The following is a 24,706-nucleotide window of genomic DNA, read 5'->3' on the forward strand; positions in this document are numbered from 1 at the left end:
ATGAGTAAATCACTGCAACAAGTCACTTTATCAAGGTTACTGTAGTTTTGTAAATCTGTACTTGCTGCATCCTGATGTTACTTGAAGTATACTCACCAGCGACTTCATTTGGCACTACAAGCAATAGGTATAAGAGTACATGCATCTGATTGGATTATGGCTACTGTATTTCAACCCCCGTTTGATGTTGGACTGAGAAAACCCTTGTTTATCTGACCTCAACAGGACACGCATTGTATTCTTAAACTGTAATATGCATCACAAAACTATTGCGCATTAGCTCCCCCCCCGCCCCCTCAACATTTGTAAAAATAAAGTGTTTCAATGAATATCAGATTCTTCAAGTGTATCCAAGTAAACACAGATTGTGAAACCAGGGACCCAGGCCATAGTTAAAATAAGTTTTAATAATCAAATGTGTCATATTTCAAAGGATTTTTTTAAAAAAAAAAGCAACAATCCATTTTCTATACCACATATCCTGTTCGCGGTCACCAGGAGCTGAACCATGGACTGGTTGCCAGTCAATCACAGAGCACATAAAGGGAACCATTTACTGTACACTCACATTCATGCGGTAACGGAGTGGGAATTGAACCCACACTTTAAGCCAGGCGAGTCAATCATGACAAGTGGAATCATCTTCCTAAATCCTGTTTGATGGTTTTCTGCAGACTGGCGATGCTGGCATCTAAGGCTGCCAATCCATCTCGGAATGCCGCTTCATCTCTGGTGTCAAAGCTCGATACGGACCTCATACTGCAGTCAGTTGACATAGTATCCAGCTTTCCCTCAGAGAGGAATAAGTCAAACAGTCGCTGGCCCTCTTTTACCATCGGCTGCTCTGATAAACGTAGTCCTTCAAAACCGTCAGTGTGTGTCCAGTTAAGATCAAGGTTTGGATGAGATGGTTGTTTTCGCAGCAGGGTTGAGCTCATTTTTGCCTCCTCTGGTGTGTTTTCTTCCCTTTCCGCAGCCATGTGTACATTACCACCAATGTGCGAGGCCTCCGGCTGCTCCAGAGTCATCAGGTATTTACTGATGCGCTCATTGGCCCTGCTGTGGTCATCATATTGCTCCTTGAGTGCTGGGTCAGATGTAGCAAGGTCAACAACTGTGTCACACTCTGATACCTCGCCACTCTTAATAATGCTGAAACAGAGAAGAAGGCAAATTAAGATATATTCGCAAATTCTGTTACACATTTTTGGGCACTGTAATAGCATTGCTAAAGCGCTATATCACTGCCATTTATTTACAAACAGAGACCTACCTCTCGAGATTTTTTATCTTTTCCAATCTTTGCTGAGCAAGTGAGGCCATTTCACTTTTTGCCTGCTCACTTTGGACAAATTTGGTTCTCAGAGTATCTAAATCTGCAACACACAAACTATTGTTATTATTAATGCGGGGATTTTTATTTGCGATGTTGATCTTGAAAAAGCCCAAATGGACCTCCATTTTCAGATGTTTGAAGTACTGTATAACGGAAACATCCTTAAAGGGAAATTCTGGTGGTTTGAATCTACAATGTATCCAATAGGTCATGTATGTACTGTATCTTGACAATGTAATGTTAATCCTCTCTCATTTAATGGTGTTTTGTGAAGATTTTTAATCGACAATTACAAATTTTCAGAGGCGCTGCCATTTCGGCGAGTCACATGACCTACGTGGGCGGCGGTGACATATGTCGTGCCGCACCAAAGGCTCGACTACATGGGACACCATTATGGCCAGCGCTGATTTCTCGGATTCATCCTCATCTGATGAAGAAACAGCAGTATCGGTTGATCAGGAAGACAGAAGAATACATCCATACAGATTTGAACCTGTGGCAGAAAATAATGTTGAATATTCGCATGGGAATGACACAGAGTCTGACAAGCGAGCTGCGCCTATTTCCTCATCAGATGAGGATAAATCCGAGAAAATCAGCGCTGGCCATAACGGTATCCCATGTAATCGAACCTTTGGTGCAGCACATCATAAGTCACATCCGCGCACGTAGGCCATGTGACACGCAAGAAAGGCAGCACCCCTGAAAATTCAGAATTGTCGATAAAAATCTTCTCAAAACACCATTAAATGAGAGGATTAACATTAGATTGTCAAGATACAGTACATATTACATGACCTATTGGATACATTGATAATTCAAACCACCAGAATTTCCCTTTAAAATATTCTGCTACGTACTGGGGATAAATCTAAATTCCTAAAATAGTCCCACGGACGTTGATAATCATGTCTTTAATATGCCCTCCAAGTGACGTTGCTGTACATTAAAACAACATTTAAGTTAGTAGGTGTGATAAGACTTAACCCGATTTCATGACTGCATTCCGCGCCTCACTGTCTCGCAGCTGTTTCTTCGTGTCCAGAAGAGATTTCCGCACATCTGCAAGGATGACTTGAATCTCTTGCAGGCGGGATTGAGCATCAGCAAGATCCTCTGGTAAATTAAGTACTAAAGACAAAACATCAGTCTTTAGTTATTTAAAGGACCCGACCCCCTCAAAATTTAGAACGGTTCTCAGATGTCACCAAACTATGCCAAGGATAAAAAATGATAGTGAACCCGTATTTATGGCAGTGTTATGTTCTCTTCCCACCCATGATAGTTGAACTGCAATTTAAAGAGACCAGACAAAGGCTTGAACACACCAGGCATGATGCTACACTGAGGGTGTCCTCCTCTAGATTCAGACTTGTATGGATACTGTATTCTATAAAGAAAAAAAAAAATCCTCTATATAGTCATGGTCCAAAAAGATGATACACACCATTATAAGGGTTCACTATACAGCACCCATTCACCTACTTTTAGAGCTGTGGTAAAATCAGCCTGTTTGGAGGGGATAGTCCTGTCAGATGCAAATGAGCCACTGCTCAATGCATCCCCCGCACCCCTGCTGCAGTGTGTGCCAATGGACCTTTCCGACCTGTCAATCACTCGTACAATAATAGCCAAGCAGATAGCCGCATTGTCTTGACCCCTGGCTTGACACGGCCCTCTCGCAAAATGTCCCACAAGCAATGCTGGTTGTCAGTAGCGTGCGCTTGGAAAAGTTAATGTTACAAAGAAAATGGTCCTCAGATGCGCTTGGGGATCGTGCAATTCTGATGAAAGGTATCCGGCTAGGTTACAAGGGGCCCGGTTGATTCATTTTCCAAAGCCAAAAACACAGTTGAGGAAGTGTCTACGATGGATTAAGGCACACGAATACAACTAAATGTGGAGAATATCAACAAACAGAAGGTTGTATGTTCGAAGGCAAGTGAGGGAGAAGTATCTTCTCAGAGTTTGAGTGAATTATCATCAGTGGTTTATACATTGCAGGACAAGAACTTTCACTTTGTTAGTGTATCACTGACCTGCTGAACGAAGTGTGTAATGTTTCATGCCGAAGAGTCGGGTTCGTGATACGTAAGTGTGCCATGTCATGCAAGAGAAATGTCTATTTTCCTATTTGGATCACATCGCACTTTTAAGACTGGGTTCCATTACAAGCCAAGTCAAATGAATACACTCACTCACTTATAAAGACTACAATGATATTACTCGTGATCTTTCCAAGCAAAAAGTATTCAGCCTGCTTTTTCACGCACAGTACGATTCCACTATTTTATCCTGTTGGATTTCAATATGAACTTTGTGAGGCGTCAAACGTTTTTGCTTGATCGCCAACATCCGTCCTGCTCCACCCAAAATCTTAATTCCGTGTGCATATCTTTGGGTGAAATAGTTGAGACCTCCCTGTAGACCTCTCTTTGACAAGTCTGACGCATTTGGCAAAAAACATACCCCGATATTATCTGGAATACGCGATAGAGAATCGACTTCAAACATGTTCTGTTCAATCGCCATTCTGGAAGCTTATGGAACATGGTGAAGGGGGCACAGCTTAGGATCGCCATCGGAAAGGTCCATTCGAGATTGTTTTTCATCACCATGATGAATATGGGCAGAACAATTCTATCAAAGCCGCCACATCACATCAACTTAATGTGTGGATCCTAAATATAATAATAACGTCCCAATCGAGCAAAATTTAAAATGCTCACTCACAGACACCTTTTTAGCCAGGGGTTTACTGATGGGAGTGTATGAACTTGAGAAACTACCGTATTTTTATATAAGCAACCAATATACACAATTGGTGCACAAGCAATAAAAAAAAAAAAAAAATTATACTGTATGTCCTTTTAAATACCAAGAAGCTGTACAATACACAGAGTTTGGATTCTTGTGAGGATTGATTTAAAGTGGCTACCATAGTAAACAAAATGCGCAGAAACACACAGACAAAAACAAAAAAAAATACCTTCTGAGGTACACAGGGTTTCAGTATTATGTTGTTGCTCTTTGTCCTTTAACTGTTTGTTCAGAAACGCCACTCGTCTGGAATAAAAACATGCATTAACATGATCGTAGCCATCGATCACGATCGGAACCACTTGTAACCTTACGCCCTACCTGTGAAGCTGAGCGTTCTGGATGTGGAGGGCCTGCAGGTCTGCTGATTTTTCAGGGTCAAAACCACTGGAGTTCATCTGCGGTGACGACACTGTGATTTCCAGATGACTGAGCAACCGCTCTGCAATACTGCCTGCACACACAAAGCAGATGTGAATGGAGATAGGAACATGCTTGATGTTTAAGAGTGATAAAAACAGGTGTCAGAAGAAAATACTTGACTGGGTGTAAAAAAAGGAAAAAAGCTGTTTGTTTGTTTTTTTTTTTTTTAAACACACCCAATCGAGTATTTTTTTCTGACACCTGTTTTTTACACTTTTAAGAGTATGTACAGTTTGAACATCTAACTCAGTGATTCTTCACATACTATTAGAGGGAGCCCACATGGCACACTGCAAATCTCAGTGGTGTACTGTGAGGGGCTTCAGAGTCTTTTCACCAGAACTAAACTTAAAACACACACACACACACCACACACACACACACACACAAAATCGCGTAACCTAGGATTTTTGTTAGCGGGCCACACTCACCCAAATGTGATCTCAAGTAGGCTGAAGAAGTATGTAAGTAACTTTCAATTGTTTTGGAGCAAATAATTACAGGTAATTTAGGAAAAGATTCACATTTATTACCAGGCCTTACGGTGAACAACTGGTAAGCACATCTGCCTCACTATTCTGAGGATCAGGGCTCAAATCAAGGCCCCACCTGTGTGGTGTTTACATTTTCTTCCAGTGTCTTGGTGGGTTTTCTCCAGGTAGTCTAGTCCCCTACCACATCCCAAAATATATTGTAACAATATTGCTCACAGGTGTGAATGTGAGTGTTAGAGTGTTTTTTTTTAACTGAGCCCTGCAATTGGCTGCCAACAAGATCAATGTGTACCCTTCTGCTTGCCCAAAGATAGGTTCCAAACCGCCCTAGTGAGGATAAGCAGTGCAGAAAGTAGATGGAGGGATGAATGGAGGATTACCATGCTGTACCATAACATATGAGGAATGTTTTTTTTTTTTTTTAACAAAAACGACTTCAACAGTATTTTTTAATCAGTGAGTGAGTGAATCATTCTTTGTATATGGATACATAAAAATACACACATGTGGCATTATTGGGGGTGGGGGGGGTCCTACCAGACCAACCTTTTATGAACTTAAGCTTTTGAAATAGTGTTTTAAAATATTTCAACAGGAACCACTTATTTTCACAGAACTAAAGTACCTAAGTGGCACAGCATTTACTCTGCTACTGAAACTAGGAATTGTTAAGGCTTGACAAGTGAATCAATGAAATTTTAAGTGTCGTCAGTATGCTTTCCAGTGGACAAAATTAGCAACAGTTAAAAATTAAATACATAAAAAATAGTAGGGAATGCGTACTCTATTCCCACGGGCCATATTAGACACCCTGACGGGCCAGTTTTGACCCTCGGGTCATTCATTTGACACCATGATCTAACCAAACATATTTTAGATTCCCCAAACCTTCACCTTCCGACAGGCTTGGTATTTTTCCCATCATTTATTTTAGCGGTGGGCAAAGTATGGCCCGCAGGTGTGACCTGTTAAAAATTTCAATCCGGGTTTAGCATCCTAGACTGTCGCATTCAGCTAGGCCGCTTAACATGTTACTGGGTAAGCACAGCGCTTGCGGCGGGAGACTTTATGTTGACATCAGCGACGCCTGGTGCCGCAGTGGTTTGTGAACACAGTTCACTGCTGCTGGAGTTGACCAATCCCCATCCCAGGTTTAGGATGTATGTTTCATCGGCACACTTGTCCCCATATGTACATTTTTAAAACTATATATAACAATTTATTGCTTATTATTCAGCAGACCTACAAGATAGAGCTCACAGCCTCCTCAGTGCTTCGGGGAATACATGTTTAAAAGCCCCACTGTACGGGACTTACCTCAGAATGCATCCAAAACAAAACAAAAAAAAAAGTAAAGAGAAGGAAAACGTACCTTTTCCTGCTATCAAAGTCTTGAGCTCTCCCAGAAGATACTGAACAGTCCTTAGTTTGCCTGCACTTATGTCCTCCCCACTGAGTGTGTCATGATGGGGTTCAGACAACTGACCAGGGTAAACCTTTTCGTCGTAGGCACGCATGCTCAAGCATGTATCACTTTGGACGTCTGTGTCTTTCACAGGCACAGAATCAATATCTTCACCATTGAAGGAGGCTTCCTGGTAACGGCCAATCAATTGGCCGTTGGTCTGACCTAGAGTCTGTTGACTTGATGAGTGGGCAGAATGGAGCGCTGATTCAGACTGAGTCACAGAGAGAAGGACAGAGGTCAAGGGCTGAGACTGGGCAGACCCGTGAAGTGGTTGAGACAACCTCAGTGATGGAAGCAAGTGAGACTGTCGGAGTGCATGCCCTTCCTTCACTCCTGACAGTGAAACTGGAGGACATTTTGCTCTTGGGACCTGTTTAGAACTCTTTTCTGAGGGGGGAATAATGCAAATGTCAATCGATACCAACAGAGCCATCCAGGGTGTCCCCCCCAAAAAACTCTGACTGCTATTTATGTACATTTACCGTTTTTGTTTTGACAGTCCATGAATTTAAAGAAGAAATTGGAAGCCAAAGTCTCACAATTCCAAACGAAATTTTCCACAATATAATGAATCCATTGTTTCGTTTGCGGCAGTCTTTGAAAAATGGTGGCAACCAGTTTGCAAGGTATTTACAAATGTGCTAATGTGTAGCCTATCTTGTGGGACTGCTGTTTTCTTTCATGCCACTAATTTAACTTTTCTGTATGTTATTTTTAATAATAAATTCACTCAGACTTGTATCTTAGCCAAACACAAAAAACTAAACACAGTGGTGCCTTGAGATACAAGTTGAATTCAACCCTTGACCACAGTCCAAACTCGAAACATCTCAAACGATTGAAATTAAGACAAAGGACAATCCATTCCACCATTTCCTTCTCGTTTGTGTATTTTAACTCTTTTAGCACTGTCATAATGGGTATAGTTAGTAGTTTCACAGCTTTTAGGGGTAGTTTGAATTATTGTAATTGCATAAAGTAGCAAGGCGTTACAGTAATTTTAAATACCGGTGGTCTGCAGTGTCACCAGTTATCCCGGTGGTTTTAAGGGAAAAACAGCACGCTATAAGTGTAATTTTTTTGTTAGTTGTTTTTGTCTGTTGTTTAGTAAAAAATAGAATGTCAAGAATTAATCAGTTTGTGCATCATGATTGCTGTAATTCATTTTACTGTGCTCCTCATGGTGTGGCCACTAGGAGGCAGTCATACAGAAAAACAAAGTACGACGACTACTACTACTACTGCGACTGTGACTCAGTAACATGGTAGTTGTTTTTCATAATGGATAAAGAATTGTTGCCTTTTATATGTCTACATGTGTTGCTCTAATGTTTGCATTCAAATGTAGTTGATCACGGGGTTTTAAAACCAAAACTATCAATGCTGACTATTAGAATGTCAATGGCATTTCCACCATGTTAGCATAAAGATAGCAGGGCTTTTCTCAAGGCAATGTGTCATTGTTTTAAATACACAATGTGTCATATCTTTGTTTTTATGTTGTTTGATAGGGAACATCTTGAACCCTCTTTTGTGATTGTTCATAACTTGCCAAACTGCTGCTTGTTATAAAGTTGATTTCATTCACTGCCACCATAAAGTACCTGTATTGAGTTTGCACCTCCCCACAAAATACATTGGAAAAAATGAAAGCTAATCTAAAAAAAAAAAAAAACCCACACAAAGTGGGTCGCTTGTATCTCAAGGCACCATTGTATAATATGACTAATGGCCAGTCAAAGAGTAAGTTTTTTTTTTTTTTTTGGGGGGGGGGGGACACCCCGTTTAAAAAAAAAAAAAAAAAAAAAAATCATATCAATTCAAAACTACCTGTCATTGGAGGGAATTTTTTGCTGGTCTTTTTCCCCGGTCCAGTGGATGGTTTAGATTTGCCTGTGCCACCAGTCACTGCTTTGGGAGTGTGTGTCACGAGTTCTAAGCACAAGCGCATCCAAAACTGATGATCACATCACTACATATTATGGTGATGTAACTATCATACAAGCTCTTCATCTGGTGACAAGGTTCAAGCAACTTCAAATTCCAATTTGTGACTTTGAAAGCCCTCTTACCTGGCTTGTCCACCCGCAGCATCCCAGAGAGTAAAACAGCGCAACGATCCAGCCCTGAGTGAAGACTGGCCACCTGAAAAAGAAGTGTCTGATGTCTTCACAATAAATCACATATATTATGCTTTGGTGTGACATGACGTGTTGGATAAATTGTCGCGGATACATGAGTGGTATTACTATTAAGACAACTGCAAATAAAAATCTGTCAAAATCAGTCCCTCCCTCATTATAATCAGACTCCCAACTGACCACCAAACTTCAAAATGCCCCTCTTTAAAATAAAGCCGTTGGAACTAATTACAAGTACTTTATGACATCATGCAGGTATATTTACTTCAATGGTCTATCTTTGCAACAACTTGTTATCCCCTCATTTGAAAACATATCTGTACTAGGTGTGTAATAATTCACATTTGCAATTATAGGCCAATGTTAAATCACCCATTTCAAAAGTTCAGGGAAAAAAAAAAAAATGTACTACAACAGCTTAAAGTTTACATGGCCTCTAGCAATCCATTTGAACTTCTGTCCAGATTCAGGGAAGACTACTCTACTGAAACAGCTCTTGTAATTGTGACAAACTATCTTTTACTAGCTATGAATTGTGACATCAGCAATACAATACTCGCTCCTCAATGTCAGCGTCGAAACACGTATCGGTATTACAGGCCCAGCACATTCTTAGTTCAGATATTATCCCTTAGGTAGGATGAACCATGTAATTCATGGTAATGCGACCACTGAGTATTGTACTGTCATTTGCAGAGTTCAGCACGGGTCGATACTCAGCCCTCTTTTATTTATTATTTATATCCTTCCGCTTGGCAATACCATGAACAAATATAAGATTAGGTGTCACTGTTGTGCTGATGACATTCAGGTGTTCATGTCATTGAAACTAACTATCCCACACGATTCCTCTAATGTTATTAAACAGTGTGGAGTTTGCTTATACTCCGCATGCCTATGTGGGTTTTCTCTGGATACTTTAGTTTCCTCCCACATCCCAAGAACATTCATTCATTCATTGGAGATTCTAAAATTGTCCGTCGGTGTGAATGTGAGTGCTAGTGGTTGTTTGTTTTATATGTGCCCTGCAAGTGGATGGCAACTGGCTCAGGGTGTACCCCACCTCTCACCCAAAGATAGGTGGGATAGGCACTACTACGTCCCTAGTAAGGAAAGGCAGTTTGGAAGATGGATGGATGGATGGATGGAGAGATGGATATACATCTGTATGTCTTTGTTCACCTGGTCCTGAGGGTCTGTGGAATACAACGAGAATGCCGGTTCCTTTCGTCCTGGAAAGGTGGGTCTGATCATATAAAAGAAAAAAAAAAGGGAACACACATATTGTGCACCCCAGGAACATGCAAAAAGATGCAATAACACAAAGAATTAAATAATTAACTTGCCGTTTCCTGGCCTGTTGTACCTTGGTTCCTCCACCTGGCACCCTTCCAGATGTCAGTACCTGTCAATCACAAGCTTGGCGTTTCAATCCATCCACCTATTTCTATACCGCTAATCCTGTCCAGGGTCACAGAGACTGTCAGTTCTATCCCTGGACACTGGACTGACAATGTCTCAGTCACTGTACAGGTTTAATATAACACAGATTAGCATTAATGTCAGCTAACATGTCAATGTGACACTTAAAAGAGGCCCAGAGCCGATCAAACTTATATTTGAACCTACAGGCATATTTTATTTGACTTATTTTGTGACACGCTTGATAAATTTAAACTGGATTTACACTGCAGGTCAAAGTGCTCAAGTCCTATATCTGATTTTTTTCAAACTGCTTAGCTACATACACATTGCAAGTGCCAGATAATCGATTCACATTCACAGAACACGGGAGTGCTGCAGTCTATTCCAACTTAGTGTGTGTTCAATTAATGGATGTTTTTGGGGATGTGGGAGGAAGCTTGCGTGCCTGGAGAAAACCATCGCATGCACGAGGAGAACATGAAAAACTCCACACAGGAACCCTGGACCTCAGAACTGTGAGCCCAACGCTCTACAGCTACACCACCAAGCCACCCCCCAACCACATCAAACTCCTGAAAAAAATATATTTAAAAAAAAATACCTAACTCTCACTTGTATGTTTACACAGTGTAATAACTCTACAACCTGTTATACTTTAATACAAAATGTCTGTATCGTTGCACATTATGTATGGTTTTTTTTTTGTGTGTAGTAATGTTCTCCCCCCTCTAACTCCTTTATATTCGTTGTATATGTGGAAAGAGACTAGAAAAGTAAGAATTGTATTGCTCAGTTCTGTGACTGTTTGCTGTGCAGATAATAAATATCTTGAATCATCGAAATCCAAAATGTCCCAGTGTAATGCAATAACAGGTCAAAAAGGCTGTGTGATTTTTATGGATCAATTTTGACATCTAAGCGGTTTATCGACTGCTGTAACCTTTGAACACCATACTGCTTGCAAAACAGGTGGATTTCAATTCGCTGACTTCGTGACATAGTTTTTCAATTAATATTCAAGAACCTTCCTCCTTCACCCATCTCAGGGGAAATGTCAAAATTACAGGACGATTGAGTATCGTGGAAAGATTACACATCGCGTCACTATACATACAATAGTGGAACTGTGTGCGTGCGTTCAAAATGACAAATCCAACAAGGGGGACGCGTTGGTGTATAGCAGCAACGACCAAACCCGCACAATGCGGACGTCTTGTAACTCCATGGTTATCACATAGCGTCCGGATCGTAGACATGGTTTGGCCAACGAGTAAATTTAACCCAAATTTAAAACGAAAGCGACACATGGGACGCAGCAAATGACTTCATAGACAGATTTGGAAAAAGTGCAGCAACAGTCACGGAATTTGTACAGGCAAACGTAGTCAATGGCCTTACCTTTCGTTTCACACTTCCTTTCATCACTGAGAAATTTCATGAGTATCAGGACAAACTTTGCGCTCCTTTAATGTTTGTACTGAGAAAACGACAGAGTAGAAGGTAACATTTGTTTGAAATATTCTTCTTCTTCTTCATTTCCCGACGGCGTGTGGCAACCAACCAACCTTATATGGTGCATTACCGCCACCTATTACTGTGGAGTGTGAACCAAAGTAACTAGAGGACTGTAGACCAAAGTATCCTTCTTGCGTGGATAAAAATATATCCACCCATCCATCCATTTTCCAACTGACTTATGCTCACAAGGGTTGCATAAGAGCTGGAGGAAATCCCAGCTAACTTCAGGCAAAAGGTGGCTTACACTCTGAACTGGTCACCAGTCAGTCACAGGACACATATTGACATCATCACCGAGTGGGAAATCGATACCATGCTGCCCACACCAAAGTCAGGCATGTGTACCAATGCACTATCTGCAGAGACATTTTTTGCTTAATTCACTGAAATGACTTCATGAAGAATTCTGACCAGACTGATTTTGTGTGTGTGAGAGAGACAGAGACACAGTAACGATAATTTTGCCATACCTACTGACAAAACAACAATTCATCTGCAACTTACTGCAAGGTGTTTTGAAGTATGAAGTGCGCTCTGAAATATCCAAATTTGAGCAGTCACAATTGAAGACCTGCATGATAACACTTTTTTTTGGGGGGGGGGGGGCAAAAAAAGGTCTTCGCGGTCCCCCCCTCAAAATGACATTTGGGAAAACTGCTTGGTAGTCACTGCGTTGTGTCGTCTGATTGGCGAATTAGAGTCAAATGGCTCAGTGGTGATTCCGTTTGATTGGCGCAACAGGCACCCAATGCAGAAGTCGAAATGGAGTCTAAAAATAGACCCACACAAGCTAGGATGAAATAACAAAAGAAGAGAACCATGTCGATCATTGTAACGGAGTAAAAGTATCGATCCATCTTCGAGTAATAGTAAAAAGTACCGTGCATTTAAAGCACTCTGACTAGTACAATTTGTGGAAAATTTTACTTTTGTAAATGCAACACAGTCAATGTGCCGTCTCCCCGTTTGTTTGTAAATAACTCTCATTGTAGAAAAAAACTATACCTAGTGGTCAAACTTTGAAATTATTTCAAAGCACCTCACACTAATGTCATTTTTATTTTGTGGATGATATATACTATTTACTTTGTTTCATATATAAACGAGTTGATTGAATGCAAAATAACTACAACGAGAAAAGTTTTGCGAGCCCCTCCCCAGCTTCAGGAGCGCGGAGAAATTAGCAAGCACTGGCAACACATTTTGAAATAATTACTACCGACGTCGTTAAAGTGAGAAGTACAATAGATTAAAAAAAAAAAAAAAACACTGTGAAATAGCTCTGGATGAGAATCGACGTGTTGTGGTTTGCCAGCTTTACATTTGGGTCGTCGAAAGGCAGCCCATGAGGCGGGAAAGTAGGAGAGCTGGCAACCTGGTGTAATCTGGCCAAGCTGTGGAGTGTGCAGGTGATTTCTGAACCAGCCAGGCGAAGGGAGCAGCAGCACAGAAAGAAACTCATCGGCCAGGAGAAAGATTTGACCCTACAGTATGTATATTTATGGATAAATTGCCTCGGGGTTTTTTCGCCATAGTCTGACAATTTACGTAATTGGACAATGAATTTACGTCGCTTAATCAAGTGAACCAGCGGTTTTGGTTGAGCACAAATTAGCGCTCAAGTTTGCTTCTGCTACTTGAACTTGGGAGGTGTCAATAAAGGCTAACCTGTCCGTTTTATACCTGCTACTTTATGTAAAAGTCGTTAGTTTTATGTTATGAATATGTTTGGACCTTAAGTGGAAAAAGGCCGTTATAGTTGCAGAGGCCTCGCTTCGGCGTCGCACACTTAAAAACGCTCCTGTGTTCAATTTCTTAAAATACGGTGCAGCTGATACGAGGCTAATGCGCTTGTTTAAAAATCGCCGTAGTAGTTGTATGTTTAGTCTTTCTCTTGGTAATGACGCTCACAAACATATTTTACTTAATTCGGGGTGTCAGCCATTTTGTCACTTTTCCGCCCATCATTTTAGGTACGCGACAACCAGGCTGTTCATTGTACTGCGCAATGGATCTGCCCATGCTTGTATGAGAAACTGTCTGCAGGACGATGTGCTTCTCTGTTTTGCGTGAACAGGGCTTATTATTGCACTAAAACACACAGAAGGTGATAACGTAGTCCGTGTTTCCCTCTACAACCTCCATTTTGTATTTTGGAAATCGCTAGAGAAGTTGTAGTACTTATTTGATTTTCCTGCTCCCCCCCCATTTAAAACCTGTCCGAAGTATATATTTTTTTCCAAAGTACTTCATTTATGATTTATACATATTTCTCGATGCATAAGAGAAATATGAATGTGAATATGTTGATCGCATTGCAAAATCAGTAAAATTGACGGATTTGTTGCTTTGTATGCAATTATATGCAATTGTAATGACAAGTGCAAATGGTAATGCTTTTGTCAAGGTATGACATACATTTAATGAAAATCCATCGAGAACCAAAAATGTTGACATTTTGAAGATCCTAATCAACCAGGTTCAAAGGTCACAACTTTCTTTTCTATTGTTTTATCAATATCAAAATTAGCCCATATTCCCAATCTTTAAATGGTCATAACTTTTATTTGAGCTATTTGCGATCATTTAAGTAATATTTTAAAGGCTTTTCAAAACGCTTTCCAATGATAGCAGAGTTTTTTTTTTTTCCCCAATTCCATGAGGTTGAAATTTTTTGGGATATATCTACACCATCGTCGTGGTTCATTTGGCTATTGGGCCTCCTAAGCTACTATTTATTTATTTTATTTATTTATTTTTTTTTTGATTGTTTCAGGTGACTCGAAATGGATTTTTTCGATGAACAGGTGAGTTTGCTGTTCTCAGCGAGCCCCATCTTATTACTCATGCTCCAATTAAAATTAACCCTCCTCTTGACATTACTGTAATTATTCATCTGTAGGAGTGTGCACCTTTTGGAGAATCCAACCACTTTCAGGATTACAGTATGTTATTTTACCACATTAATATTATCAACTACCATAATTTCCAGTCTACAGAGCTCACTGGATTATAAGCCTCACCCAGTACATTTGTAAAAGAAATACCATTTGGTAGATACATAAGCTGCAGAAACTCACATTGGGAAAAACGAAATATTTACAAAGACGGTCCACAGAGTTTTCAAAGTTTTAATACCTTAGCTCAGTTTAACATAGCAACAAGACGGTAGCACGACCAGGGCTGGTTTAAAAAAAAAAAAATACTGGTTTAAAAAAAAAAAAAGTCATGCGGCAATAACACAACAGCAACACGCTAGCACAGCGCTAACAGGGCCGGTTTAAAAAAAAAAAAACATACTGCTAAAAGTAACTTCGTTGGCACATATATTCTACTGGTCTCGCTCTTACCTTTTCTGCTTGAGTGCCCCCTAGCAGGCGTTAGAAAAAATGCACAAATTAGCCGCATCACCGCATAAGCAAGAAAAAAGTTGTGGTTTATAGGCTGGAAATTACGGTAAATGCATTACGTTTTTTAGGGCCCATTAATCAACACTTAGCTTGCATCGAATTCATATTGTAATGAGGCTTTAATATCTGATATAGCCAGCGTGACATATACAGTAAATTTGAAAGTAATAATTAAATGAACTAATGCTCATCATACTCAAATGAAAACAATAAATAATGCTTATCATACTTTTACTACACTGCTCCTTAGGTCGCGGCAGAAGAGGAAGAGGAGTAGGATTTCGGAGCGGCTTTTCTTCAGGTGCTGCAACAGTGCATTTTAATTACAGTATGCACATGAGGATTTTTTTTTTCCCCTGTACATTTACTGATACTGCATGTTCCACCTCAGTCACTTGTAGTAGTACTGGGGAGCTGGAACATTTTCAACTGGAATTTATTTGGCCTACCTCTACCTTGCCCTACAGCGTCTACTTAAAGTGCCACTGACACCAAAAGCATGAAAATTAGCATGAAGTTTACCACAAAAAAAAAGTCCGTAATTGAATCATTCATTTGTTCACATTATGTCAGAATGTTGTCGTATATAGATTTTTTTTTTTTCCCCCCCATCTCCCGCCATGAAAAATCTGTGGACTTTTAGGGGTTGAAGAAGCTGGAAGTGCCAACGACACCAAAAACATGAAAATTAGCATGTCGTTTACAAAAAAAAAAAAAAAATCTGCCGCAATGGAATCATCAGTTTTTTTCAGAGCATGTCAGAATGTTGCCATATATATTTTTTTTTTTTTTTTTCTCATGTCACGCCATGAAATTTTTGTGGAGTCTGTGGGGTTGAAGAAGAAGCGAGAAATGACATATTATACAGACAACTTCAGATGCGTTGAGTGTATTTACAGCTTGTACAGGCGATAAATTGGCTGTTTTTTCTGGATTTTGCTCAAATACTCGGGAGGACGGATTCATACTTCACACATTTCCAAAAGACCCGGTTTGTGGAAAAATGGATTGCACAGGTGCAAAGGACAAGAGCTTTGTGGGATCTAAATGGTGTGTGTGTGTGTGTGTGTGTGTGTGTGTGTGTGTGTGTGTGTGTGTGTGTGTGTGTGTGTGTGTGTGTGTGTGGAGCTATTAAAAAAATAAAAAGTGGGGGGGACAAATTCGTCTCATAGTTTGTAGCATATGTTACGTGTGAATTTAGAATCCCCTTGGTCAAACCAGGAAAATATAACAAAGCAGTTGTATTGCATTTAAGACAATTCATCACACACAAAACAATAAACAGAAAATAGAAGTACAAAGACAGTTTAGTGCCATGTAACATGAGCTAACTAGCCAAACAACCAAAAGTCACAAGTCAAACGAATGTTCCTAATGGGCGAATGTTATTTCCAGTGAATGTTCAAAGTCGCCGAATGATTCGGATATGTCAAATAGACAAATGGCAGAAGGCAGTGTGGCTTGCGTGTACTTGTACTTGTCCAAAAGCAGCAGTGGTAGTAAAGAATCTCCATCGACAGCCATCCTCCCAAGCATTCCAGACATCTGTGTCAAACGAAGTTATGGAATCCTTCTCTCGGAACATAACAAAATATCCGTCTCATAATAACTTAATCGAGTGCATACGTCAGGGGTGGTCAATGTGTCGATGCGTGCGGGCCACTGTTTCCCCTGATGCGGAGGTGGGTAAGGCGTGGAGGCAGCCGGGTGCGTGCTGTCGCACCTGGGCCGAGGAGGATAAAGGAGCCCCCCACCGGCCACCGGTGCCTGGGCACGCCTGTTGTAATTAATGAAATACGTAAGAAAGGAGAATAAAGAATGAATAACAATATAGAAATTAATCAATTTTGATAACATCCATGATATTTTCTTTGTCTGGCATTGGCCCCCCTTAGTATGCTACATACACAAGACTTATAAAAGGGTTAGGAAATCCAACAATATTGGTTAGTCATTTAGAATATTTCATCGGGTCTCTCATCCTCCTGCTCGTCTCGTCTGTCGGGGATTCTTGTCAGTGGACGCATATCATCTACAATATGGCTCGAAACGATATGGTAAAATTGACTCGCTTGCGAGATGTTTTCTTCCTCAAAAAGCGTCAGTCTCAGAAGGTGCGTCAGAAAAAATCCGAAAACCGCTCTCGTTCATCTGCCACTGCATTCAGCACAGTGTGTTTTCAATGTCTGGGCTCCAGTGTGATGCCTACATGTCACAGACAAATATGGCCGCCACTGTGATGCACATTATATCAAGTCAAACTGACGCCACTCTGCGCTATTATAAACTGCGCCCAGCTCACGACTGTTATCATCAAAGTTTATATTATTTGTAGGTTTGGTAATACTGATTTTGATTTTTGCGTCAGTGGCACTTTAAGAGTATCGATTTAAAGCTATCAATGAAAGTGTCTGTTTTGTTTGTTTTTTTTTTTAAGTGAAAATGGGCATCACAGTGGGTGTTTGAGATGGCACGGTGGACTACTGGTTAGAGAAGCTGTCTCACAGTTCTAAGGTCTGGGGTTCAAATCCCGGCCCACCTATGTTCTCTACCGTGCTTATATGGGTTTTCTTGGGCACTCCGGTTTCCTCCCACATCCCGATTGGTTGTTTTAATTGATGACTCTAAATTCCTCGTAGGTGTGAATGTCAGTGCAAATGTTTGTTTATATGTGCCTTGCGATTGGCTGACAATTTAGGGCAGGGATCGGGAACCTATGGCTCACGAACTATACCTGGCTGTTTTGGTTTTTGCATATGGCTCCCGGAGCCTTTGTCGGCAAGAACTGTTCACCATTCTACCAGCCTGATGGAAAAATAAATTGAATTACGTTCACGATTAACGGATGGAAATCTCAATGCCTGCGTGAAGCTTAATCTGACGATGTATGAAATTGACTATCAAGCCATTAGCAAAACCAGGAACCACCTGAAATCGCATTAATGTTAAGTTCTTTTGTCATCATTGGTTAGCAACACCATAATGTTATTTAAAAAAATTCAGACTTTATTGTACTCTAAAAGTGTTGGTTCTACATCAATGCGCAAATACACCTGTATTTATTTTTTTAAATATTGCACAGCTCTTTTGAAATCATATTTTAAAATATTTGGCATTTATGGCTCTCTTTCGAAAACGTTCCCGGCCACTGGTTTAGGGTGTACCATGCTTCTTAATTAAAGATAGCTGGGATGGGCTCTAGCACTCCTGCAACCTTTGGTGAGGATAAGTGCCTCAGAAAATTATTGAACGGATGGATGGTATATAAAAATGCGTTCACTGTCAAACTAGTGGCGCAGGATCTTTTTTACGGTGTTATTTTAGCTTTTAGTTGGTATCCTCTGTAGGCATTATGGAGACTAGGCTGGGCGATATGACCTTAAATTCCTGTCGGGGTATGAATTTAATCCCTGAACAGTGACGGTACATTGCGATATATGAGTTTCAAAAGTTGGCAAAAATAGGAAATTTTGCAATCTCTAATATGAAGGAACTGTGTACCTAAATCGGAGGGTCAAATTCTTTATCAAATGCCCCACATTATGCATTTATGTCATATATTCAAACATGCAATATAAAAATAACTCCATAGAATTATTTTTTGTTGCAGTGATTTGATGACAAAAATTGTAAAATATCACCTTTGTTTCATAGTTCCTCTTGTTAATCATTTTGTCTTTAGAAATGGGAAGTTCGAACAATCATGGAAGAGAGAGAGGAGCTTTCAAAGGAAGAGGAGGTCGAGGTGAGGTTTTTTCAAATAGGCAAACTTTGACCATGCAAATTCCACATCTTAAGGCTGCTGTCCTAATGTATGTTCAATCATGTCGAGGCTTTGGTTGAAACAAACAATTTAGCTGTACTTTTCCTCGTCACAAACTTTTACTTTAATGGAAATGTTCATTTCATAGGTGCAAATTCAACCCAGTACAAAGATAGGTTGGTTTAAAATTTTTGAATATAGTAATGAAAATGGAAAGTCTGTATGAAATAAAATTTTATTGATAATTTTTCTTGATTATTTGGTCAAGATCAAAGTATGTGTTCAATATGCATTATTTTCCGGACAACAATGTGTACCAGTTAATTGCTTAAACCCACTCTATGTTGTTGTTTTTTTTTTTTTTTTTTTTTTTTTTTTTGTCTCCCCCCTTCCCCCACACACGAACCACACTGGACCATCCCCTATGGGTATACTATATACCGTACCCATTGGTACTTTGTAAAAATTAGATATTCACAGACTTTGCAATTGTTTATTTACATACCTTGTTTCCAAACAGTGACAAACACAGCAGTAAAACCGCTTTTCCTCTTTACTCAGTGATGAAAGTCCTCCGGATTTTCCCGGAATTCCGGATTTTTAAATTTTCATGAAAATTGCTCTGGAAAATTGCCTAAAATTGATCAAGATATTAGTTAACAACATTGAGTGAACATGCATTTGAGTTTGTTTTGCTTTCACGAGCGTAGCCATGTTGAACCACTAACACTAGTAACAGTGACGCCCCTTCCCTCGCATTCTCTCAAGACGTCGCTTATTTTGTGTGGTCTCGACATTAATTTACGTGTTTATTTCATAAACGTTAACTAAACAAGCCGGCTCCAAACACATATTCACCCGGAAACAGGAAATGCAAGTTAATCGTACTGAGAATGTGCGAAAGCGCATGTTCAGAACTGCGTCACGTAATGCGACCGCATTTACGTCGAAAGTCATCAACATCATGAGCCATGTCAAAGGAAATTCAGTTACACCAGGGGTGCTCATTGCATCGGTCGTGAGGCAGTGTGACAGCGTAAAAAAACAAACAACATTAGACTTATCATTCACCTCGTCGCTTGATTCAGGTGTGGAGCGCATGCAGATAAAGGCAAGTTCTAGCAAGCCAGCCGACTATTTACGGCAGTCCCGTTGTGCGCCACTCCCCCACCCTCCACAACAATACGTCGTGATTGCTGACACGAATATTTGTTCCAATGTATTGCGAGCTTGTTGCCACGAACGTCGATTATGTTGAACTAAACTTTCAGCATCTTCAAAACATTGAGTGTATAGACGTTCGTGTTTATTCCTTGACAGGCCAGTACATTTAATTTTTCTTCAGATAAAGTTTGTCAGATCAAGAATTTTTATTGATTAAAAACTTATCAGTTGAAATTGGAAATTATCATTTGAGTTTTAAATTTTAGTTTTCTATTTTAGTTATTTATTTTCTTTTTAATTTACAGTTATGTTATATTAATCCAGTAAATTATTTTATATATTATATATATATATAATCTAAGATAGTGAGCAATGTGGTCGAATGTATCAGTACAATGCGACGGAACAAGTTTAAGACTTAAAACGTTAATAGTAATTACTACAGATCAACTTTTTTAACATGTTTTGCTGGACGGTGTAGAAATTCTAGGATATATTTTCATGTATATTTTACATCTATACTATAATGTATATAATGTGGGAAAGGACCATTTTAGATGTCTTTTTACTGAATATTTCACTTAATTCATTTGACTTGAGATAAGATGGCATATTTTAATGACAAATGTGATTTTGTGCTATCTAGTGATAGGGGAATTGAGGGCAAAAAAATCTGGGCTTGACCCTTGGAACTTTTTTTTTTTTTTGTCAGGACTTGGAAATTTTACTTTCAATTTTTGTCTGAATTTTGTTCACAGATATTGCCAGAATGCACCACATCCGTCCATTCACACCCCCCCCCCCCCCCCCCCAAAAAAAATTTGGAGCATAACCCCCCCCCCATGCTCGCATTTGTATTTTCAGGAATTTTCACAAAAAGTCCAATTTCATCTCTATTTACTGAAACCACTCAAGTATCAGGGTTGAAACACCGCAGAAAGTCTCGCACATCATTTCACTCCCTTCGCGACCAACCTAATTTTCCTCTTGAGTCGGTGCTGAACTTGTGTGTAAGATTGATAGAGGTGAGACAGCAGAGAACCTTGTGGCAGAAGGTGCCAAAGAGAGAGTTTTGTGGCTTTTCAAGAAGAGGTGAGTTGGGGAGGAGCGGGGGTCAAGGCACAGGAAATCATACAATGAAAGTGGTAAGTTTGAGGTTTTACACTGATTTAAGCGGTATCTGCCGATATTTAGCATTTTATGCTGATTGGCTTTGTCATTCACTAATCAACCCTAAAAATCCCATGGCTCACCACCAGCAGAAAATGCAAAAATTAATGTCTATATGAACAATATACTGCTGTTCTCATCAAAGCACTGTGAATAAAAATCCAACAAACACAATACATTTAATAATCAGATGTTACTCACTCAATGTGACAACTGGGCCCTTTTAAATGAACATAGAGCTGATATTCTGGCAGGAATCGACAAATGACGTACACAAAGCTCTACCTCAACAGCTCTGTCTCTCTGGTTTTATATTTTATAGTAGTCAGCTCACCTCACAGAGATATGTTATGGAAAATGGGAGCAATGTCAAAATAGCTTTGCTAGAATGGGGTACTCAAAGGATTGAATGGCTGTTGAAGGAAAGAAAATGGACAGCTTCTCTAGACCTTTTTTTAAATGCTTCACGACTATCTCACATAATGCTGCTGTGTTGACATTTTGCCATTGCTTGGCGTTTGAAGTATACATATATGGAAAGGGATGATGCCCTGTGGCAACCCCAAACAGGAGAAGCCGAAAAGAAAAGTGGTGTTATACATCAGCATCGGCACCAGATTTGTTTTCAGTGCAACCCATAAACTTAAATTTTGAGAGCACATTTTATCAGAGAAATTATGGTAGGCCTGCGGTGAAGGTATTTTCTCAAGTACAGCATGTTTAATTTGAATAGTTGAAAATCATTTTGTTGTTTGTCATCCACCTCAGGTGCTGGCAGAGGCGGCTTTGGAGGAGGTAAATACTTTCACTCGGGAGGGGTGGGCTTTTCTGTCTTAATTTGTATGCATGGCTAACATCTATGCAGGATATCGTGGTGCGAACGAGGAAATATTTACCCAAGGTAGTAGTTTTTATATGGTTTTTATTGAAACATGCCCTGATGTGATATATAAAATTTTTATTCTTCTTGATTGACAACGGATACTGAAGAGTCAGAGCAGACAGAAAACCCAGATGATAGTGTCCGTAAGTTTATAGGCTATAAGTTTATTTGGAGTTATCAATAGATCAAGCTCCTAATTGATCTCTGTACTTTGACCCACAGGACCAAAAGTCACCTATGTTCCTCCAGCCCTACCTGAAGATGAGGCCTCTGTTTTTGAACACTATCAGCAAGGCATTAATTTTGACAAGTATGATGACATCCTAGTGGATGTGAGTGGAACCAACCCAGCACCCGCTATTGTGGTAAATTATTCTGAATCTATTTTTAAGCACTTATTCCTGGTTAGTTGTACGATCTATGACAAACCGACCATCTTAACTGCAGACGTTTGATGAGGCAACCTTGTGTGAGTCCCTGCGAAAAAACATCCAAAAATCTGGTTATTCAAAGCCTACCCCAGTTCAGAAGCATGCTATCCCAATTATCTCTGCTGGTCGAGATCTTATGGCTTGTGCTCAGACTGGATCTGGGAAAACGGTAAGAAGTTGATAGTTGTACACATTGAAGTTAGCTACACTATGACTTTGTCTGATCCATCGTGGTGCTTGTGTCCTCTAGGCTGCATTCCTACTTCCAATTCTACAACAGCTAATGCTTGATGGTGTGGCTGCCAGCAGTTTCAGAGAGCTGCAGGAGCCAGAGGCAATGATTGTTGCCCCAACAAGAGAGCTTATCAACCAGATTTTCCTAGAGGCTAGGAAGTTTTCCTACGGGTATAATCATGATTCCCTCTCAAACTGTGCAATGTGTTGCTCGAACTTTATATGTTCACTTAGTCGGTGGTTACAGCAAGCAGAAAAGTTCCGTTTTTCTTTTGGAGATGTTCACTCTTCCATGAACATTCTAACATTTATTGAACAAAGACACTTGGGCTGGGGGAAAAAAATTTCCGTCGACCCCAAACGTGTTTGGCACAGACATTTCTGGCTCAGCGCACCAAAAATTATGATTAATAGTATATCCGTCTCGCCAGGAAGCATGTTTTGTTGCGGTCCGTTTCCGCACAGAAACTTGTGGACAAAAACTGTCGTGACCTCCCAAACCTGGTTGCCATGTAGGCACGATAGTCTAGCTGGTTCCAGGTGTTGACATACCCATAATCTTCTCGGGCTGCATGATTATGCTTAAAATAATACAAATTACTATTTTTATCAACATTGTGATCATGATTATTCCTCATTAGGGGATTTGTTTTTTATTGCAATACTTAATAACTATGAATGTTTTCTGTTCAAAATGACTCTCTAAATAAGAATCATTTTAAAAATTGCATCCAAACATTTTTACTTTTGGCAGGGACTAATTGAATAAATATGCCATTCCAAAGTGTAATCAATTAATGGAGGCAAATATTTAATGCATACTAGGCAATATCATTAGGCTCCAAGAACCGACTTCAATTGTGAATCCTCGCTGTTAATATACTGAATTGTCACTAAGGGTACATTGCTATTATGTTTGGTCATTGGTCAGTTCTGCATAGTTGTACCTGCAATGAACTCTATATTTGTGATTTTTTTCCTTTGACTTCACGTCAGGCCAGCCGAAAAATGGGTCAATGCAGCCACATTGATGATTTTTCAATGCTTTACCATGACATGTGGCCTCTTTGCCAACATGGTAGTAGAGGCAACTTCAACATAAAAGGTTCACACATGTTGTCTCCATGTGCCCTGCAATTGGCTGGCAATCAGTTCAGGGTGTATCTTGGGTCCTACCCCTAGATGGCTGGGATAGGCTGCATCACTCCTGCAACCCTTGTAAGGACAGGCAGCTTGGAAGATGGATGGAGAGACAACCATGCTATTTTAGGTTTTATTTTGAAGTTTGCACCGGAGTGTAGTGCTCAACATTAACTTTATCAGCTACTTGCCCTATAGAGCTCATGCACGTGACGTCACAATTTTCACGGCGCCATATTGCCGGTCAAAAAGAGCTGGTCGACAGTGTGGTGGACATTGAACCAGAGCAGAATATTCACAATGGCTGAGATTTATTGTGATGTTGGTTGTTACAACAGATGAGACAGATATTCAAAGAGGTTATTCTATGGAATACCAGCTGAAAAGATCGATGAATTTTGGCAATTAAACGTGATTGATTGGTGCCCAACCAAATACACACCACTGTGTAGCGATCACTTCATTTCAGGTAGGAATTATTCTTCTCAATCTCAAATTACCAAGAAGTATTTAAAATCCCAAATTGGATCATTTGAGAACAATGCATATTTTAAATAAATACCATAGGGTGTTGTCTCCAATGTACACGGAAGCGTGTTGTGGCCACACGTTAAACTTCGGTAAGCCTCTCTCTGACACTTTTTTCCTTTTTTTTTTTTTTTTAAATGTGCATTGTTCTCAAATGAGTCTAATGCGTTTCTAAAAAAAGAAAATAAACAGTCTCTCATGGAGAGCTTTACGTAGGTTAAAGCTTCTGTGTATGGAAACTCAAGCCTATGCCAGCAGTTTATTTCAAATACGGGTCCTATGCCGAGTTTATCTAATTTTTCCACATACTGTCGTTTATTTTAATCTTCTAAATGTCTGACAAGACTCTGGGCAT

At 39.9% G+C, this 24,706-nt stretch overlaps 2 protein-coding genes across 12 annotated transcripts in view; one reads left to right on the plus strand and one right to left on the minus strand.

The window, feature by feature from the left end:
- Positions 1-387: 387 nt before the first annotated feature.
- ccdc14 (coiled-coil domain containing 14) lies at positions 388-12,279 on the minus strand. Of its 10 annotated transcripts, none has more exons than XM_061836189.1 (11): positions 12,133-12,279; positions 10,052-10,090; positions 9,868-9,881; positions 8,617-8,689; positions 8,375-8,479; positions 6,449-6,931; positions 4,481-4,613; positions 4,329-4,405; positions 2,327-2,470; positions 1,274-1,376; positions 388-1,152 (listed from the first exon to the last, which is right to left on the minus strand). In XM_061836189.1, the coding sequence occupies exons 1-11, from the start codon at positions 12,203-12,205 to the stop codon at positions 639-641; spliced, it is 1,758 nt and encodes a 585-aa protein (XP_061692173.1). In that variant the 5' UTR covers positions 12,206-12,279; the 3' UTR covers positions 388-638. The 10 variants fall into 10 exon arrangements, with proteins under 10 accessions (XP_061692173.1, XP_061692149.1, XP_061692209.1 ...); XM_061836165.1 differs by having other exon boundaries at positions 9,868-9,917; XM_061836225.1 differs by having other exon boundaries at positions 9,868-9,917; positions 10,032-10,090; positions 12,133-12,224.
- Positions 12,280-12,716: 437 nt separating this feature from the next.
- The window catches only part of ddx4 (DEAD (Asp-Glu-Ala-Asp) box polypeptide 4), a 29,431-nt gene continuing 17,441 nt past the window's right edge, over positions 12,717-24,706 (plus strand). Inside the window, exons 1-12 of one of the 2 annotated variants that reach the window (XM_061836332.1) lie at positions 12,718-12,860; positions 12,944-13,117; positions 14,405-14,435; positions 14,531-14,573; positions 15,289-15,339; positions 18,721-18,783; positions 21,904-21,930; positions 22,001-22,036; positions 22,126-22,161; positions 22,241-22,383; positions 22,466-22,618; positions 22,700-22,854. In XM_061836332.1, coding sequence (XP_061692316.1) covers positions 14,415-14,435; positions 14,531-14,573; positions 15,289-15,339; positions 18,721-18,783; positions 21,904-21,930; positions 22,001-22,036; positions 22,126-22,161; positions 22,241-22,383; positions 22,466-22,618; positions 22,700-22,854 — 728 coding nt within the window. In that variant the 5' untranslated portion in view covers positions 12,718-12,860; positions 12,944-13,117; positions 14,405-14,414. Of the gene's footprint in view, positions 13,118-14,404; positions 14,436-14,530; positions 14,574-15,288; positions 15,340-18,720; positions 18,784-21,903; positions 21,931-22,000; positions 22,037-22,125; positions 22,162-22,240; positions 22,384-22,465; positions 22,619-22,699; positions 22,855-24,706 lie in introns of both variants that reach the window. The other variant, XM_061836323.1, reaches the window with a different exon arrangement.

This window comes from Syngnathoides biaculeatus, chromosome 2 (assembly GCF_019802595.1).
Source record: "Syngnathoides biaculeatus isolate LvHL_M chromosome 2, ASM1980259v1, whole genome shotgun sequence".
NCBI classification, from domain to species: Eukaryota; Metazoa; Chordata; class Actinopteri; order Syngnathiformes; family Syngnathidae; genus Syngnathoides; species Syngnathoides biaculeatus.